We start from the raw sequence: 17854 nt of genomic DNA on the forward strand, positions 1-17854 counted from the left end.
AACTTCTACTTGTCAGCATCAAAGCACTGATACTGCAAAATAACACACCAGAAACCTCAGATAGTTTTGGTGAATTCACTCACCAGCATCAAAGGGAATTATGAGTGACACAGGTTTTTTTTCCAGTACAGGAACCTAAGGCTCACTCTGACAACAGACAGAGTTTTTACTTACCAGTGCAAGGACCTAGAAAAGCAGCCTGCCACTTATCAGCAGTGCTATGTAACAATTCAACAGGGAGTGATGGTATCATATCCAATCAAGTGTATTTACACAAACTGTTACTTAGCCAAAGAATGGATCACGAATGTTTTCAGGAAATACACTGAACTCTGAGAGCAATAATGATTTTATTCTAAGCACCTTCAAAAAACCTTTACTTGAATACTAAAAATGACTCCACACGAGTCACTTGATAGCCTGGTTTAGCAGTGACTAAAAGGGAGACACCTGAAAACCAAACTCTACAAACAGTGTCTTGAACCCTTAGAAATCAAAGTGGGAAGAAGGTTTTTTTGAGCTCCAGCCAAATTCTGTTCAGTTGCAGACCTGCCTGAACAAGCTGGCAAGGGAGTTCCATAGACCAAAGCATGACTGCACAGAGAGCACTGACCTTCCATGCCCAGGGATGCCATAGCCCACTGTTCCCAGAGACATGTAGTAATAAAAAGAAGATTGAGAACAACTAGAAAATGGCATTGTTCTAATTTGTAACATCACTTCAAGCTGTAAAGGATATCTTCCAACCCTCTGTGTGTGTTGAATGCTCCCTCAAGCAACCGTTAGGACCTTTCCAACATGATTCTTCTTCCCATCTTGGGTGGCCAAATACCACCACCAGTTACTCAATTTTTGAATGTTTACCCTCCTACCCCCTAAAGACTCAGGCATCCACCCCACTAAGCTGGGGGTTTTGGCACAGGAGACTCATCAAGAGGCCGATTCTACCAACAAAATATTTAAGAATGTACTTTGAATTATTTTCTTGATTACAGCAATTTTCTTAAATCTAGATGAATACTTTCATGTCTGCTGGCATTGTTAAAGTTACTTTATTTTCTTTGAATTAACTGCCATACTTCACTTTTCAATGCAATTTAGATCATGAGAGATGTCTTCTATTTTAACAGAATCTGAATCATTATCAATTAACCACTCAAGTCAGAAAATGCTGGCTCCTTTATTTCCTCCATCATTGTAATTTCCATCTTATAGGAAGGATTCAGGTAAAAACAAAAGCTATTTCTGTAATACAAGGTATAATACTATTACAAGAACAACCACCAGTTTACAGTTTTTAATGCCTACAGAATTTTCAAAACTGCATGTCTGCATATTCAGAAAGAAAAAGGATCATAGAGAGATCAACTAAGTAACAATTAACAAATAAAAAGTTGTCACTGAAAAAAGCTGTCACTGTCCACAGGAACCATGTCTAGTCACGTTTTCAGTCAGTCAGTCAGCTAGCTGAGGGTCATGTCATTACTTAGTTTCTGTAGAAAAAACACAAGCACAAAAATAGTATGAAAAAGCAACATACCTATTTTTATTTAAAAGTACATATTATAAAATATAATTATTACAACAGCATATAAAGTCTTTCAATATCTTTAGAAGAATAATACTAAAGTTTTAAGCATGCTTCTTTAACTTTTAAAGAAGTGCCTCTCTCTTAGCTGTGTGTAAAAGCCACCATTTTTTCTGCAGTATACTGTTGATACAAAACATAGCTATTTTTTTCAATGTATACCACAACTATGACACAATTACCTTTTAAAAACATTTTTGCAGAGCAGTAAATCATTAAAATATATTCATACTAATATCAGGATTTCAATAAAGGTTTAAGTCAAAAAAATGAATGCAAATGAAATCAGTGATGCAGTACTTCTTCCAGACAAGAATAAAGAAAGACAAAAATAACCAAGTATTTTATGACAGAAAAAAAAAAAATTCAACTTAATCAGTAACTAAATAATTATTAAAAATACCCAGTTTTTTTCAGCAGGGGAAAAATGCAATGAATCCATTTTCTGTGGGTTGAAGTCAATCAGCAATGAGTATCAAAAGCCACAGAACTTCGCTCCACATATCTATGCCTGGCATTTCTAACAGAAGCTGGTTAGAAACTCTGCTTTCTAAGGACTATTTTAAAATCTTATGACAAACATTTTGGGAGGGTTTGGGGTTTTAGTTCTGTTTGCTTGTGGGTCTCCTGCTTAGTAGTTTGGGGGGGGAGGGGATTTTCAAGGGTGGGGGTGGTATTTAAATAGAACTACTAGGTAGCAATGAAGAGATTAATTGGAATGCCACAATGCATTCTTCTGACAGATAGCAAATTCTTCCCTTCCTCTTCTATTTTTGAATGACACTGTGTGTGTAACCAGCATCAGACACTGCAGTGAGCTTTTCACAAAATATCCAAGTAACACAAAGCCCTTGTGCTCTCAGCCCTCTTGAGCTGAGAGCACAAGCTGCTCAACAGCAACATTTTTAAGAAAGGTCTGCTTTTAGCAACTGACTAGAAGTAATCACTGTAGTTATCTTCTCAAGCCTACACTGATGTAAACCAAGATAGTTTGAAGTGATTATTTCAGCCATAAATATTTGCTTAGCAAAAAAGGGAAATAACCTCACACCTCAAAAAACTTACATTAGAACTTAAAGTGGTGAAGAGAATCCTACTAGTCTGTATTTCCATCTTTTCTCTGCTACTTTTAACTATTCACATAAACAAATTAGTTTTCATTGACTTGTAGAAGAACCAGAACCGGTAAAATTCATTAGTGGATTAGTTCAGAATATTAATAGATGTGTATTCAAATTTGCCTGATAAACTAAGTTTGTTGCAAGGTAACAGAAAGTTCTTATAGTCAGAAGTTTGCACTGCAAAAGCATTATGAGTAGCATACTGTTACCATAAAACCTTTTTTAAGAAACAGTTTTGTAAACTGTATTTTAAAAGAGGCTGTTTGCATAAGAAGGTGTTGGGGCAAAACTTCAAGTGTGTTAAAAATTTAATATTTTACTTAATTGTTACATTGTATGACATTTATTTTCATAAAGATTCTAGAATTCACAGATCTTATGAATTTTCATCAGAAAACCTTGTATAGAAAAGACTATTTCAGAAATTCAGTCACCTTGTTAGAGACAAAAGGCAAGCAGCACAACAGGACTTTAGAAAGGATTTTTTTGTTAAGATGTAATGATTTCCTTAAGTGAAAACTCACAGAAGTTTTAGCTAGGAAGGTTATTTCCTACAGCTAAAATTGAAAATGAAAAAAGTTAGTATTCTCACATCTTTAAAAAAAACCCACAACTGTTTCAGAGGTAGGGAGAATTGCATCTCTTTTCACATGCACAATTTAACACTTTAATCAAAAGCAAAATATAAGCCCCTAAATTACTGCAAGTTTGTCAGTCAGTCCAGTGCAAAGTCAGGCAGTGGGAAAATCACTTTTATGGGCAAGCCCTTTTGAAAGGCAATCTTTCCTTTTAGGTACCACTTCATTTGTATTTAAGAAACCAACTAAGGGACAAATGAACAAGTAATTCTGTCTGTCTATCCTGAAAAGAGATAGATGCCAAGACAACCTGATAAGAAACTTGGAATCAGGAGCCTGATGTACAGAAAAAATGGGGATAAATAATTTTTCTAATTTCAGATGCATGTTGTATTTACACTTCTCTAGTAAAAAGACCTGATATTATATTACCCTTCACTCATAGTTATTCCTGCAGGGACACAGAGGCTGGGCTTTTATTGCTAAAAGCAAAAGCCACATTAAAAACAAACAAAATGTTGTACAAAGATAAGAGTATGGATACAAGTTACTTAAAATTGCATTCATCAGAGCTGCTGATTAAAAAAAAAAGTTTCAATTAAGTTTTAGCTATAATTCCATGCAGAAAAAGAATGCCCAGAAATCCAACTTATTAAAACAAAAGTTTTGTACAAAAACTAAGGCCATGTTTAGTATCTGCTGCTTATCAAAAAAGCTACTGGGAGGACCTTAGAAGAAAAGGAGAAAAAGAACACTTTGGGCAAAAGCTTTTTTTGGTCTTTGCAACTCTGGGGTCACAAAGAACATCTATACAAAGAAAGGTACAAAGAGTGAAGCTTAGAGGGAAAATACTGATGCAAAGACAGTCATGTGATATTTTCTGAATTAGTTAAATCAACACTTCATATCCCCGAGGAAGACGTATGGTACTGCAAATATCTGGAAGCTATAGTAATATTTGAGAGTTATTTTGTAGAAAAAAGAGCTTAGGCTTTTCTCCCCCACTTAGGCTTTTCTCCCCCAACTATATTCACCTTTGGCAACAGTCCTAATGCTGAAAAAAATTATTCAAAAATGTGATGAAAGTCAATACAATTTGAAGGAAAGCAATGTTTTAAAAGAACAATAGAATTTTGGTTCCTGAAGGCAGTAAGATATAAAACATCTCTAGGAGTTTAGCTAGATTTCACAGGCCATAAGCATAAAATAATTAAGTTCTCAAATACCTATCCCAATTCCTTAACCACAGGCTCTGCTTTATTTTCTCGGCAATCACGTATTTCAGCTACACCCAAATATCCCAAGCCTTTGGTTTCACCTGACAATCTTACCTGTCCCCCCCATCCTTTTTTTATTTACCCTGTCACTCCTCTGCCCTTCAAGGGCTCAACCTTTCATCTTTAACCAATGCCACTGAGGGCATATGATAGTAATGAAAAAAAAGACACACACAAGCTTATGTCTGTTTCACTGTTTATTTTTTCCATACTCTTTTCAATGTCAACTGATTCTCCCAAATACAAAAGTGATATTTCTATGAACATCCAGATTGATTTTTATCAACTGGTTCATTTTGTTTTTCAAGAATTATAAAAATTGATTTTTATAAAATAAAGTGCACGTGCGTATATATATAAAAGCATACACACACCCTTATATATATAGATATATATGTATGTATGTGTGTGTGCGTATACACACACAGATATATCAAAAATTATATATATGGAATATATATATTACATATATAACTAAAGTAATATATATATATTCATATATTCTATATATATACATACACACATGTGTGTATGCACACACAGATATATCAAAAATTCTATTTCAGTTTGTTAGCTAAGAATAGATTTAGAGTTTATCCTTCTATGTTTGTATCTAACTCCAAACTCTTTGCCTGTCCCTGTGTGTGAGGTAGCTGACTGCAGCCTGGGTAAGGAAGAGCCCAGGCTGGGTGGGGGCACTCACCTGCTCAGTAAGTTCTCTGGCGCTTGTTGGGCTCCTCGGAGGGTGAGTCTGCCAGCCTCACCTTCAGCCTCACACCATTCACAATCTTGCCATGCAATGCAGTTATGGCCTCGCTGGCACTTGCTCTGTCTGCAAATTTTGCATAGGCCACATTTTTTCCAGCCACAAGATAAACACTTATCAATTGTCCAAAACGACTGGGGGAGAAGAAATAAGAAAAGGTCATTTACAGATTTTCCTGCAAAAAAAATTTCCAGTCCAAAGCACATATGATTTGTTAACTGCAAAACCAGGATTTTTATAACTATGCTCCCAATTTGCATATTCCCCTCTCTTGAATTAGGAGCAGAAGTACAAATGAACACCAGAAGTCCACAGATGTTTTCTACAAAATATTACCATAGAACCACAAATATCAGTGATCTCTCTTCTTTACAAGAATATGTAAAGCTGATCAGTACAACAGTCCCCAAACACTAAATGGCACTCAAAACACCCCACAAAAACAAAACAAGAAAAAATCCCAAACCAACCAAAAGTAAGACATACACACCCAAGCTGGCAGATAATTTAGAAGCTAAATCTGCATCTCACTTAAATGAACTTGCTCAGTTGTGATTTTATCTTTGAAAAGGTGTCACTGAAATGACTCAGGAAGCAAGCACTGCAGCTTCAGGGAAAAACAGAGGTGGGGTTTTTTTCTGTTTTTTAGGAAAAATACTCAGGAGATTCTTAAACAGATCTGTAAGTATTTTTTAAAAATTGTCTGCTTGCTTCTTACAGAAGTTATACTGAAGTGTCAAGACTCAGGTCCATAGCCTTTTCCTCCTCCAGTATCTGATTAAGAAAATTGAAAATTCACTATATCATTTAAGTACAATTTTGACTTCCACACAGAATGCTTTCCTCTCCTGACGCTTTTAAAATATTTTGGTTTTCCAAAGATTTATTGCAAATTCAAGCTATTATAAAAGGAAAATGTTTCTTTTTTTCAAGAGTATACTACAAATTAATAATATAAAATATTGGAGAACTGCTAATTACCGATTTTTTAAAAGACGGCAAAAATTATCTCAAGTCTTTGCTCCACATAGGGAGATACAAAGAACAGTTGAAATAGTGTTAGGAGGATGCAAACCATTATAGTGTATCAGGAAAAAACCAACACCCTACACTTGCTCCCCCTAGGTTACTGTGGAAATTTATCAAAATAGTTAAATGCCTAACAAAAATAAGCAAAAGAAAATGTAAAATGAATAAGGAAATAGCAACTGGAAGTACTGCATTTTTTGGTTAAAAATCTGCATCCGAAGAATAGACATTTTACTTCAGATTAAGTAAATTGATAATAAAGTTTCTATACTGATGATACTGCAGATGTGCTTCAAGGTGAACCTCATGACACACATCTTTCAAAAAGTAACTGTTACTACTGTTCACTTATGACTTCATAGTCACTGTGCACTGCCTTTTCTGGAAAGAGTTTTCAGGCCCTCTTTTTTATTTTCAATATTTACTTTCAGTGTTTCACAGTTTGTTTCCTTTTTGTTAGGGAACACTTATTTTTCTTACCAGAACACATCCTCCAGTACATTTACTGGTAAAGGATGGGGATGAAAAAGTATGAAAAGCCTTTCCTTCACAGAAGTGTCAGGTGGAACTTTTTTTTTGGGTGGTGGAAGTATGGCATCTGTTTGGGGCTGCAGCAACTGTGGGGCAGAAGCTCCTCCAAATGCTTGCTGAAACAAGGGAAAAAAATGCAAGTATAAGTTAACTGGTGGTGGGGGGCAGAGGAAGTAATTTTACCTTTCTTACCATTTTTGTTCCATTACAGGACATAAATAGGCTCTGTGAGTTCTAATCTTCATTACTTTATTTACTTTAGTTATTTCATTAAACTGGACAACAAATTCAAGCAAGGTCAGACACGTTTTTAGGGAATAAGGATGCAGCACGTAGAACAGTTTGCAGAAGCAGGTGAGCAGTGCTCTTTATTGGCATATGTGAGGTTTCTTACAACAATTCAGAAGCATACCAACGCCGTCCATGATCGGAACTTACAGGAGGCGTCCTGTACTGCTGAACCATGGCGCTGTTACCGCGCAGCGCTGACGACACCTGCGCTGTCACCAGCTGCGTTGCCATCTTCCTGATCAGGCTGCAAGCAGAAGTGATAACAAACTGCTTTCAAGAAAGAGCTAAGTAATCTTAAATTTAGCAAGAAAAAGTAAGTTTTAATACACATCAGTGTATCTCTAGAAATCTGTAATGTCATGTAGATAACGAAAATCACGACAGGCTTTCATCACAGCCTACGGAGAGAGCTGAAAGCCTGCACACTAGCTGCAACTCACTGAAAACATTCATTCATTACCACTTGGAGATACACAGAACTACTCTTTGGGGTTTTTAACACTCTAGGGGGAAAAAAAATATTTAATTATCTCTACAAGAGCCCACTACATTTTGTGAGGCAGGCCTAAAAAGCAAAACAGACAAAAAAATTTCCATGTGTTTTCATAAAGAACACAGAGATTCAGTTCAGAGATCAAAATATTACCATAGAAAGTTTACTTCCAGCTCTCATTTTCCAGTGATTTTTCTTTGTTCTGTTTCAGAGTAAGAAAAAGCAATTGCTCTTTTTGCATAGATACACAGCCTGTGTTGCAAGACCATGTAGGAATTATTGAAGAATGAAGATTGCAATGTCAGATCAGCCACGCACTTCTGAAGTGAATCACTCCACTGCCCCTCCTTACTGTCTTAATCTCCCAGAACAGGTCTGACGTGAACTAGACTCCTTTAGGATGAAACTAAGGCAAAACACTCACTGCAGGAGATTGCTTAAGCTGCTCCACCTTGTACTGGGCATTTAAAACACAGGAAGAAGTCAGAGATGGTCAAACAGCTGAGAATTCCCCATACTGTGCCAATATCAGATCCTCAGCACCCAGAAGTTTTACTCTACGTATGTGCTTCACAAAACTACTATTTGCACTACTGTAAATGCAAGCAAGAGATGAAGCACATAAATCTAGTTCTAATTCATAAACCTCATCAAAAATACATTCCAGCCTTGTTACATGTTACAGATATATTGACAGATTCTTGCCAAATCCTAACATTGTAGATAGTATCTTAAGATTATGTATTTTAATATTTTCTTAATCTACCAAGACTACTAAGTTTCAAAAGGTTTGTTCTAAACCACTCAAGAAGAAAACCCCAAACCGAACAGTTTCAGAAAATACTACCAGCAAGCATGGCACAAGCTCACAGTGATAACTGATGTTACATCTTATGTTAAAAAATGTGTTTATTTTATATTTTGCTCTCCAGAATGTAACTTCCAACTTTGTAAGTTGTACTTACTCTGAGCTGTCATTCCCATCTTCTAGGAAAATGACAGTTAGTCGATTTCCAGGAGGATACTCAAAGCCGTGCAGTTTGTACTTGGCATATATAGCTGAGGCAGCAGTGCTGTACTGAATCACAGCATACCCTGCAAGCACCGTGCACACAGCGTCAGCAGGAAACAGGGAACTCCTCAGAACAAACTATACTCACATGAGCAATACATTTAAACTGCACATCAGTCATGGATGACACAAAATTCTTAAGTCTTTTGAGCACACATCATTATTACTTCATCACTTTTATTTGTGAAGGAAGCTTCAGTGAAATTTACTAGTGACAGATGAGCTGTATTTATGCTAGCTTGAAAAGCTGACAGTAAAACCATACAAGTGAAAACACATCTTCCTCACTACTCCAGAACTAGTAACAAAAGGATACATAACTTTATTTAAAAATGCAATTATCCCATCAACAGTGAATTTCAAGAACCGTAAAGTTATATTTTAACTTTCTGAATCATTTACATTTCAAGTATCTTGGAGAAGAGATCACTTCCATATTTGTCTCAGCAGCAGTAAAACGAGACTGAAACCAAACAACCTTTCAGTAGAAAACATGATCCATTTTAGAATTATTTAATCCCCATTTACCCATGTCAACTTCTACACACACACATATTTCAGAATAAAAAATTCTGAAGATCTGTTTAGAGAACATTTTATTTTAATGTCTAATAATTTCTGAAACTTCTTCATTTATTCTGCCTCAAACTATTAATTTGACCAAAACCCACTTAGCATGACTTTGATTCCATCCTTCTTGAGTTTTTATTATCTGAAGGTAAAGGTATAAGCCCTTAAGGGCTATGTGTAAACAGGGGTTCAAATAAAACTGAATTTTTGGGTGTATGCAGTGATAGCAGCAACAACCGCTTGTTTCCAACAAATGTACTGTATTTTGCAGTGCAAATTAATTAAGCATAATTACAAGGGATTCCCTTCAGAGAAAAAAAAAGATGAAAACCCGTTGTACTTTTACTTACCACTATTGGTATGAGGGTCTCTCTGAACATCACAATATTCCAGACCTGGAACTAAATCGAAGAGGGCAAACAGCTGCTCTTGAATAAAGGGGAGCCGAGACACCACCGACAGGCGCTTCGAGACTGGCTCTTGAATTCGGGTCTCAGCTTTTTCAAAGCTACAATATTCTGGCTGCATACCTCAAGAATCAACAAAATAATCTGAGTCATCATACTTGCATGCCTACATTTCACGCCTATGTTACATTAGATTTTTAAAAGTAATCCAAGTCAACTCTATGCTGAAGGTCACATGTTGATTTCACCAGTGCAGGTCACAAAATAACTGGGCAACCAAAGCAAAGCAAGCCATAAAAGTAGAGAGATGAAATTCCTGGCCAGTTTCTAACTTCAACATCCAATCTACTATTTAAGTGTTGACCTAAGCCTCCATCAGCTTCCCTTGCTCCAAACCACATTATTAGTTAGTAACTATACTGGAGACTACAAATCATTTTTAGTGTAAAAAGCTGTGACTTACAAAATGGAAGTGTATTTCCTCTTAGTTCTGGTCTCATGACATTACTGTAATAATCGTGTTCAAAAGACTCAGATGACTTATTTTTCGGTTCAGCCAAAATGGCCCTGTAGCCTGAAAGAAACAACCACACACATAACAACACCTCAGCACATCTCAGTTATATGACCAGGCCCACATTCTTCAAGTTCCATATTTAGAAACATATAATTCAGATAACCCAGTACGTGCTAGCTTTAGAGGAATAACTAAATTATAACTCTTGAAGTCTGCCCAAATAATTTTATTTGAAAGTTAACAGCTTTCAAATTGAATTACTCCTACTCACAAGTTAAGCACGACAGAGGCTAATTGCCATGAGAGTGACTGAGCACTGGGACAGGTTGCCCAGAAAGGCGATGGAGTCTCCACGCATGGGGATATTCAGAAGTCACCTGGACATGATCCTGGGCCACCAGTAGCCAGGTGACCCAGCCTGAGCCAAGTGGTTGAGCAAGATAACCTCCAGAGTTCCCTTCCAACTTCAACCATTCTGTGATACTTAGCAGGATTCTGAGATGCTCCAGAAGCCATCACCTGAACTTCAGTGCTAAAACAGCAGTTTATGGATGTTTTACACTGATCTAGGTTTTGCTTTTATGAAAGAAAGAGGTATTACACTCAAGCTATCCAACTAATTTCATTTTAACCTCACAGCAAAAAAGAAATACAATTTGACTGCTAAATAATCTCAGGCTCCTATTCCTATGCAAAAATATAATTTCTGTAGAACCACTTATAATAGATACAACGCAGAACCACCAAACACATTACTGAGGAAAAAAGAACCAAAGCAAGCCATAAAAAACATCAGAACAACAAATAACCACACCTACACCTCAAGTTGATTCGTATCTGTGATTAAGCAACACTGAACAGGAGGTAGGACTGGAGGACAGCTCTTAGGCTTTTGGGCAAACCTTTCTTCTCCTGGATGAGCAACCCCAAATCCCTCTGCCTCTCCTCCGAAGTCTTGTGCTTCCAGCCCCTGACATCTTTCCACCAGCCTCCCTCAAACTCATGAACTTTTGGTACTAGAGCATAAGTGACAAATTATAGAATCACAGAATGGTTTGGATTGGACGGAAACTTCCATATCACCAAGTTCCAGCTCCCTGCCTTGGGCAGGGACACCTTCCACTACACCAGGTTGCTCAGAGCCCTATCCAACTGGCCTAGAACACTTCCAGGGATGGGACATCCACAACTTCTGTGAGCAACCTGTTCCAGTGCCTCCCCAAGTGGCTGGTAATAAATAAAGCATACAAAGTCTTTCACTCTGTAACTGATAAATCACGACACTAAACAAAATCACTGTTCCCCCAGTTTCAGGTAGCATGAATTTGTTCTTAAATAAATGTGATCACAATAGAGTCCCTATGTATCATGAAATATATTTTATATAGTAATCAATTTTATATCAAAAATGTTTTATTAAAACTGCCTATTTGCAAAGACAAATTAAAATATTTTCCTATGTATGAAGCCTACACTACAGGCCAATAATAATGCATAAAAGAAAACTTTGTGTCCATTTCCAAATTCTTCTCAGTGATCCTACTTCCAGTTTGGTCCTGAAAAATCATAATCAGGTGATTGTTCTCAAAGAATGTTAACAATGCTATTATTTATTTGCAAGAGAACGTTGTCTTAACATGTTTCTGCATCATGAATAATTTACCTGCAAACAAAACTAAAAATTATAGGTGTATTATAAAGATGCACACTTATTGCAAAAAAAACCCTTAAAGAATTCACTCGGATTCTTACTTCGATCACACTCCTCAATTGCTAGGGCAGCTTGTGATGGTTTCAGGTACCTGACATAGCCCAAACCTTTACTTTCTCCAGTAGTCTTGTTTTTAATAATGCTGCAATATTCAATGTCTCCATACATCTAGAACAATGAAAAAACGTATTAATTTCCAATATTTGAAAACCATTAAAAGTTCCATGTGGAATGCCCTTCTAATAAGTTTATAAAAAGGCATTTTAAAATAACAACAAACAGCGAATCAGAACCTTGAACTTCTCCCGCAGATCCTCCTCCGTGTAGGTTTTTGGTATCATAACAAAGATTCGTGTAAGCTCCTCATCTTCAAGATCTCGGTGGCTTCCAGAAGCTCTTGACTGTGCAATAAACACCTAACAAAATAATTACATAGTTAGCAATTACTGGCAAAAGGGTCTAAGACACATATCAACAAGCAAGTGAAATAGTTTAACTGTCTTTATTGTTCACATAAGTTGCCTTAGCATGGCGAGAAAAGAACACTTGTGACCACCTGTGATAAAAGACCTACAAATATAATAAATCCCAAACAGGACAGGAGCCAGAGAAGTTCCTTACTGGGGATAATGAGGACTGGTGAGAAATACCACTGCTGATTCAGCAGCACTGTCAACATCACCGGTGACATGTCAGGTAGCAAAGAATGCATTATTGTAACAGACCTAGTACAGCAGTAGTGGGAACAAATAAGCAAGCAAGGAAACAAGAAAGCCTAGCAGCTTAATAAAACCGGACTACTGCAGCTCAGTGTGAAGCTGTGCCTAAGTTTACAGGTCTACTGCTCTATCACAGGAGGATCATAGCTTCTCATATCTGTTAGTATTAAAATCTTTTTTAGTTATTGAAATAAATTTCATCTCAGAAGTGCACACCGGAAGACAACCAAGAAAAAAAGCCCAAACAAATCACAAACAAAAACAAACAAACAAAAGAAACAAAAACAAAACAAACAAGTAAAAAAGACTTTCAAAGCAAGCCTCCTATTCAAAAGTAGCAACTGATGTCACGGAGCTCTTATCTTTTGGCTTCTGATGGCAAGCTCTTCAGAAAAGATTTCACAGACTCAATACAAACTCATTCATACTTTCTTAGTACTGATGAATGATGAACAGGAAAGCAAAATCAGGAAGCTGAAAGCTGACGTTACAGTTCCATAGATTTAAAAAAAAAAAGTTTTGAAAAGGGTTCACAAAGTGCAAAACCAAAACATACTGGCAAAACCAGCTCTATTTATTCTCAACTATTTTGCTTACAACATTTAAAATATAGTAAACAATCTTTGTCACGAACACGCCCTCACTTCCGGGTGCGGCATTTTCCGCAGGCCCGCTCCAGCGCAGGCCGCCCGTGGGACTCGGGGAGCGGCCCGGCCTCACGGGAGCCGCGTGCCCGGGAGGGGCCGGGCCGCCCCGGCAGCGCGGCCAGGCAAGAACGGCCAGGCGGCGGCTCCCCGGGCCTGCGCCCCGCCCACGGCTCCCGCTGCCCCCGCTCGGCCCGGCCCGGCCCGGCCCGCGAGCCCCCCAGCCCGCCCCCGGCCGCACCTTGATGGGCTTGCTGTCGGGGAGCAGGCTGCGGCCGTGCATCTCCTCCATGGCCCGGCAGGCCTGCGAGCTGCGGGCGAACTTGATGAAGGCGATGCCGCGGGACTCGTTGGTGCGCCTGTCCCGCAGGAGCCAGATGTTCTGGATGTCCCCGAAAGGCGAGAAGCGCTCCCGGATCAGCGCCTCGCCCGTGTCCTTGCCCAGCACCACGAAGACGCGGCTGTTGGGCGGCTCGTCCAGGCACTCGGCCGACAGGCGGATGCCGCTGCTCTCCTCCATGGCGGCGCCGCCGACCACCGCAGGCTTCTCCAGGGCTACAGCAGGGAAGGGCAGCAGCGCCTTTTCCGCCGCCGATACAGCGCGCCCGCCCCTTCCACCGCCCTTTCCGCCGCCGCTTCCGCCGCCGCTTCCGCCGCAGCGCCCCGCACCGCGCCCACCACACCGCACACACACCGCACCGCGCGCCCACCGCACCGCGCGCCCACCGCACCACACCGCACACCCCGCACACCCCGCACCGCGCACACCGCACCGCACCGCGCACACCGCACCGCGCACACCGCACCGCACCGCGCACACCGCACCGCGCGCACACCGCACGACACCGCACACCCCGCACCGCACACACCGCACCGCACCGCGCACACCGCACCGCACCGCGCACACCGCACCGCGCGCACACCGCACCGCGCACACCGCACCGCGCGCACACCGCACCGCGCACACCCTGCACCGCACCGCGCGGCTCCGCGGTGCCTGCAAGGACGGACGGAGGGCGGGCAGCGAGCGGTCTGCCTGCTCTTTTTCACAAGCAAATTAAATATTCAGAAATCCTCCCTCCCTGTCACATAAGCAGATGCAGTTGTCAAGTAGAAGGACGTGATAACATTTGCTACTTTTTCCATAGATCTACACGGGCTGTGTTGAAAAAAGTAACATGTTTTCTATTCAGGAATATTATCAGTGCTACACTGTTGGAAAAGATGGAAAGCCCAAGACAGGACCAAATCTTTGGGGTTTATTTGGCTGTACAAAACAAAGGCAAAACTAAGAGGTGACATAAGTAAGATGCAGTGTTGGAGGGGACATACATAAATTTAAAAAGCTTTTTCTTTTAGGGGGATGATAGCCTTACAAGGATTTACTATCACAACTGTCAACTTTCCAGGACTGCTGATGAACTTGAACTACAGTTCCACAGAAACAAAAATCCTCATTCCCTGTATTAAAATATTGGTACGATTTCCAATACTCTGTACACCAGGTCAGAAGGTTTATAGCTTTCCTAGAACGCTGTAGTGCCAATGGGCAAGTTTTAATTTCTGATTCTGGAGAGTTTTTAGATTTTGTTTGCTGGTCACTACCCCCTACTGGCATCGTGTTGTGCTGCAGTTGTTGCTTGACTAAATACCATCCAGCATACTGGTATGCTATGACTGTTGGTTTTTCTTGTGCTTTTCACAGAGAAAGTCTTGAAAAACAGTGAAACATCTCAAAGGGAAAGTATTCTGTGTGAGTTTCATTGGTTTTGTTTATATTACTTGAATATAAATTATATTAATTGAATCAAGCTATTAATTACATACACAGTCCTGTGTCCTGTTGTTATTTTGGGGTCTTTTTCTGATTACTAAAGTGCTTTAGAATTGTGTGGCTTTTTTTTCCCCTGATTTCTATGAGATGTTTTGTGACATTCACTTTATACTGGAATTTCCTTCAATACATCATCAGCACATAGTAACTATTTTTTCCTAGTAAAATTGTAGTGAACAAATCATACAGATGTTAGTACAAGTTTTGAAAAGAAAGCAAGCGAACTGATATCTAAATTCACTTTAGACAATGGGAAGAGTCAGCTCTGGAGGACAGGAGAGGAATGTGAGCATGTCATTGCAGTAGTCTTCAGTACGAGAGAAGGCTTCTGTTGAAAAAGAGAGGTTTTAGCAGGTATGGAAAGAAACAATAATGACTTTTCAACTTCTGTCAAGAGATTCCAGGAACTGGCTATTGACAACCCTTTTTCTAATGCCCTTCAATGGAGCACAGCCTTGTGGAACTCTATGTCAATCTCATGATCATTTAAAAAAAACCAAAAAACTGCATGAAATTAAATTTGGATATTCTGGATATTGGGATTGCAAAGATATTCACGTAGTTTAGAAGCGGTAAGTAGTTGTATATGAAATTATATGAAGAACTGCAACTCTCCATGATGCAAAAAGGATTTATATTTTACTTATTAAAGTGACACAAAGTATACCTTGTGCCTTTTATACTATGCATCATTTATGCTCCCATCCTCCTGGATTCTACTGGACTGCTTCCCCCTTTCAGACTAGAGTAATGTTTAGTGTTTAGAGTAATAAAGTGTCTCCCCAAATGACAACATTTTCTCAAGTGGTTTTCCCAATTGCATTTTGAGGAGTGATATTCCATTGCCTTCCACAAAGAAACACACTGCACCTGAGAAATGAACTGACATTTCTCCTTGTCATTCTTTTAGGGCATCTTAGAGCATTTCTCTGTGTTGTACCCAAGGAAACCAGATGCAACTGGCTAAAGCCTGCACTGCTGTCTGAGCTGGCATTGTGCATCCCTGCTGACAAAAAGTACATCATACCTCAGATGCATCAGATGTAAGATGCTTGTACCTCACTGCAGCATACCGATAAAATTACAATGGTGGCACAATCCCACGGCATTGACAAATTCCATTTTCCTATTTTTGCCCTCCCACAAAAGGCTGCAACTAATCTACCTCAATCCAACACAAGGCTGCAGCCCAGTGCACACTGTGCTTCTTTAACTCGCCCTGCAGACAGAAGAGAGACACCAGTTTTCTCCTAACATCCATCAATGCACACCAGGCCAGGCTTCTGAAGGTTTTATCCAGGTTTTTACAGCATGTCCAAAGCCTGGGCAAGTTACAGAACAGTCAAACCTGTGTGATCATCTTTGTCATATTTCATCTCTACACGGATTTCAGGTTCCACAGTTCTTTACTGTTAACTGTTACAGTAATTTTTTTCCTATGTATTCCATGCAATGGAGACAACTGCAGTTTTACTTTCTTCAGTCTTGACTGCTATTTGAGAGATTGTCAATATGCAGATTTCTGATGCAGGCAAATCCAATGCATAGAATCCCAGCAAAAGAAACGAAAGATGTTGCAAGACTTCGAAGGACCTTGTTTATACCTAGGCTTACAGAAACACTAAGTTGCTTTAAGTGTTTACATACAGAACTGCTACATAGTAGCCATTTTGTAGTAAACACTGGTGTGCGTGTTCAAACCAAACCTTACCGCAACGAGATGGTAAAAATTATATGCATATGATTATTTCGCACCCAAGGTCCTCGTTTGAGAGCTGGGGGTACGCGCCGGGCTGGCCTCCAGCAGCTCACGCGATTTCTTTGTGCAAGTGGAGCGTTTGTGCCAGCGCTGCAACACCGCAAATGCAGCCCGGGGGGCTCGGGGCAGCCCGGGGCGCTCGGGGCAGCCCGGGGCGCTCGGGGGCTCAGGGGGGGCGGTCTCCGACAGCGCGGCCGCCCCGGCGCTGTGACAGCGGCGGCTCCCTCAGCCCGAGGGGCTGCGCCCGCCGCCGCCTGCGAAACCCCTGTGCGTCACAGCTCCGGCAGCGCGCTGGGAAACGCTCACCGAGCCTTGCCCTCCCGAGATGCGCTGCCTCGTCATACCCGAGCTACCTGCAAGGAAAAGCTCGGCTTCTTTAGAGGTGCGAGCAGCTCGGGGACGAATCCCTAGAGCGTGTCCTCCGACCTCCCCGCTTTCCGCCCCCTCGCCCCGCAGCCCACTCGCCGCGGGTTCTGCAGCCGGGCGCCCTCCGCAAGTCGGGCGGGGCACGGTGAGGCGGCCGGGAGCGTTCTCTCCCCGCCGCCGCGCACCGCCCAGGGCCGGGCTGGCCCCCGGCTCCCCCCTCCGGCCCCCGAGCGCCGGGGGCTGCTGCCGGGGCTGCTGCCGGGGCTGCGCCCCCCGCCCCCGCTGCCCGTGCGCCTGCGCGCCGCCCCCGCTGCCCTATTGCCGGTGTGTGCCGGCGGCGGCGGGGTTTCTCAATGGAGAGAGAGCGAGCCCGTCCTCCTGCGGCAGCATCCCTGCGCGGCGGGGAGAGTCCGAGAGCTGTGTGAAACCCCGCCGAGAGCGGGGGGCAAGCACGGCGCCCTGCCGCCAAGCGGCCCGGGACCCGCGGCGGCGAGGGTACCGCTGCTCAGCCTGCAAGGGCGCGGGCACCGAGACTGGGAGCCGAAATCCTTTGTCTATGGCTTCGTAAGCTGCCTCCGAGC

The 17854-nt window shown here is 41.2% G+C and overlaps 1 protein-coding gene across 2 annotated transcripts; it reads right to left on the bottom strand.

Moving 5' to 3' along the window:
- Positions 1-1161: 1161 nt before the first annotated feature.
- On the bottom strand, positions 1162-13938 carry RBM45 (RNA binding motif protein 45). 2 transcript variants are annotated; one of them, XM_071434843.1, is made up of 10 exons: positions 13556-13938; positions 12245-12367; positions 11993-12119; positions 10187-10297; positions 9667-9846; positions 8640-8769; positions 7329-7425; positions 6840-7006; positions 5268-5464; positions 1162-1493 (listed from the first exon to the last, which is right to left on the bottom strand). In XM_071434843.1, exons 1-9 carry the CDS (start codon positions 13832-13834, stop codon positions 5272-5274), a joined length of 1407 nt encoding a protein of 468 aa, XP_071290944.1. In that variant the 5' UTR covers positions 13835-13938; the 3' UTR covers positions 1162-1493; positions 5268-5271. The 2 variants fall into 2 exon arrangements, with proteins under 2 accessions (XP_071290944.1, XP_071290943.1); XM_071434842.1 differs by lacking the exon at positions 1162-1493 and having other exon boundaries at positions 1523-5464.
- Positions 13939-17854: the final 3916 nt, after the last annotated feature.

This window comes from Agelaius tricolor, unplaced genomic scaffold, assembly GCF_023055355.1.
Source record: "Agelaius tricolor isolate 1412-34295 unplaced genomic scaffold, bAgeTri1.0.p SCAF_10, whole genome shotgun sequence".
In the NCBI taxonomy this organism is placed as follows: Eukaryota; Metazoa; Chordata; class Aves; order Passeriformes; family Icteridae; genus Agelaius; species Agelaius tricolor.

Bases quoted from the DNA above. Each gene is read 5' to 3' on its own strand.
- RBM45 (XM_071434843.1), bottom strand. From the start codon at position 13,834: ATGGAGGAGAGCAGCGGCATCCGCCTGTCGGCCGAGTGCCTGGACGAG. The intron at 12,120-12,244 runs GTTCTGATTCGC...TCATTGTTCTAG, and splicing joins ATCTGCGGGAGAAGTTCAAG to ATGTATGGAGACATTGAATA. The intron at 5,465-6,839 runs GTAAGAAAAATA...CTTCTCCCCCAG, and splicing joins GTACTGGAGGATGTGTTCTG to TCGTTTTGGACAATTGATAA.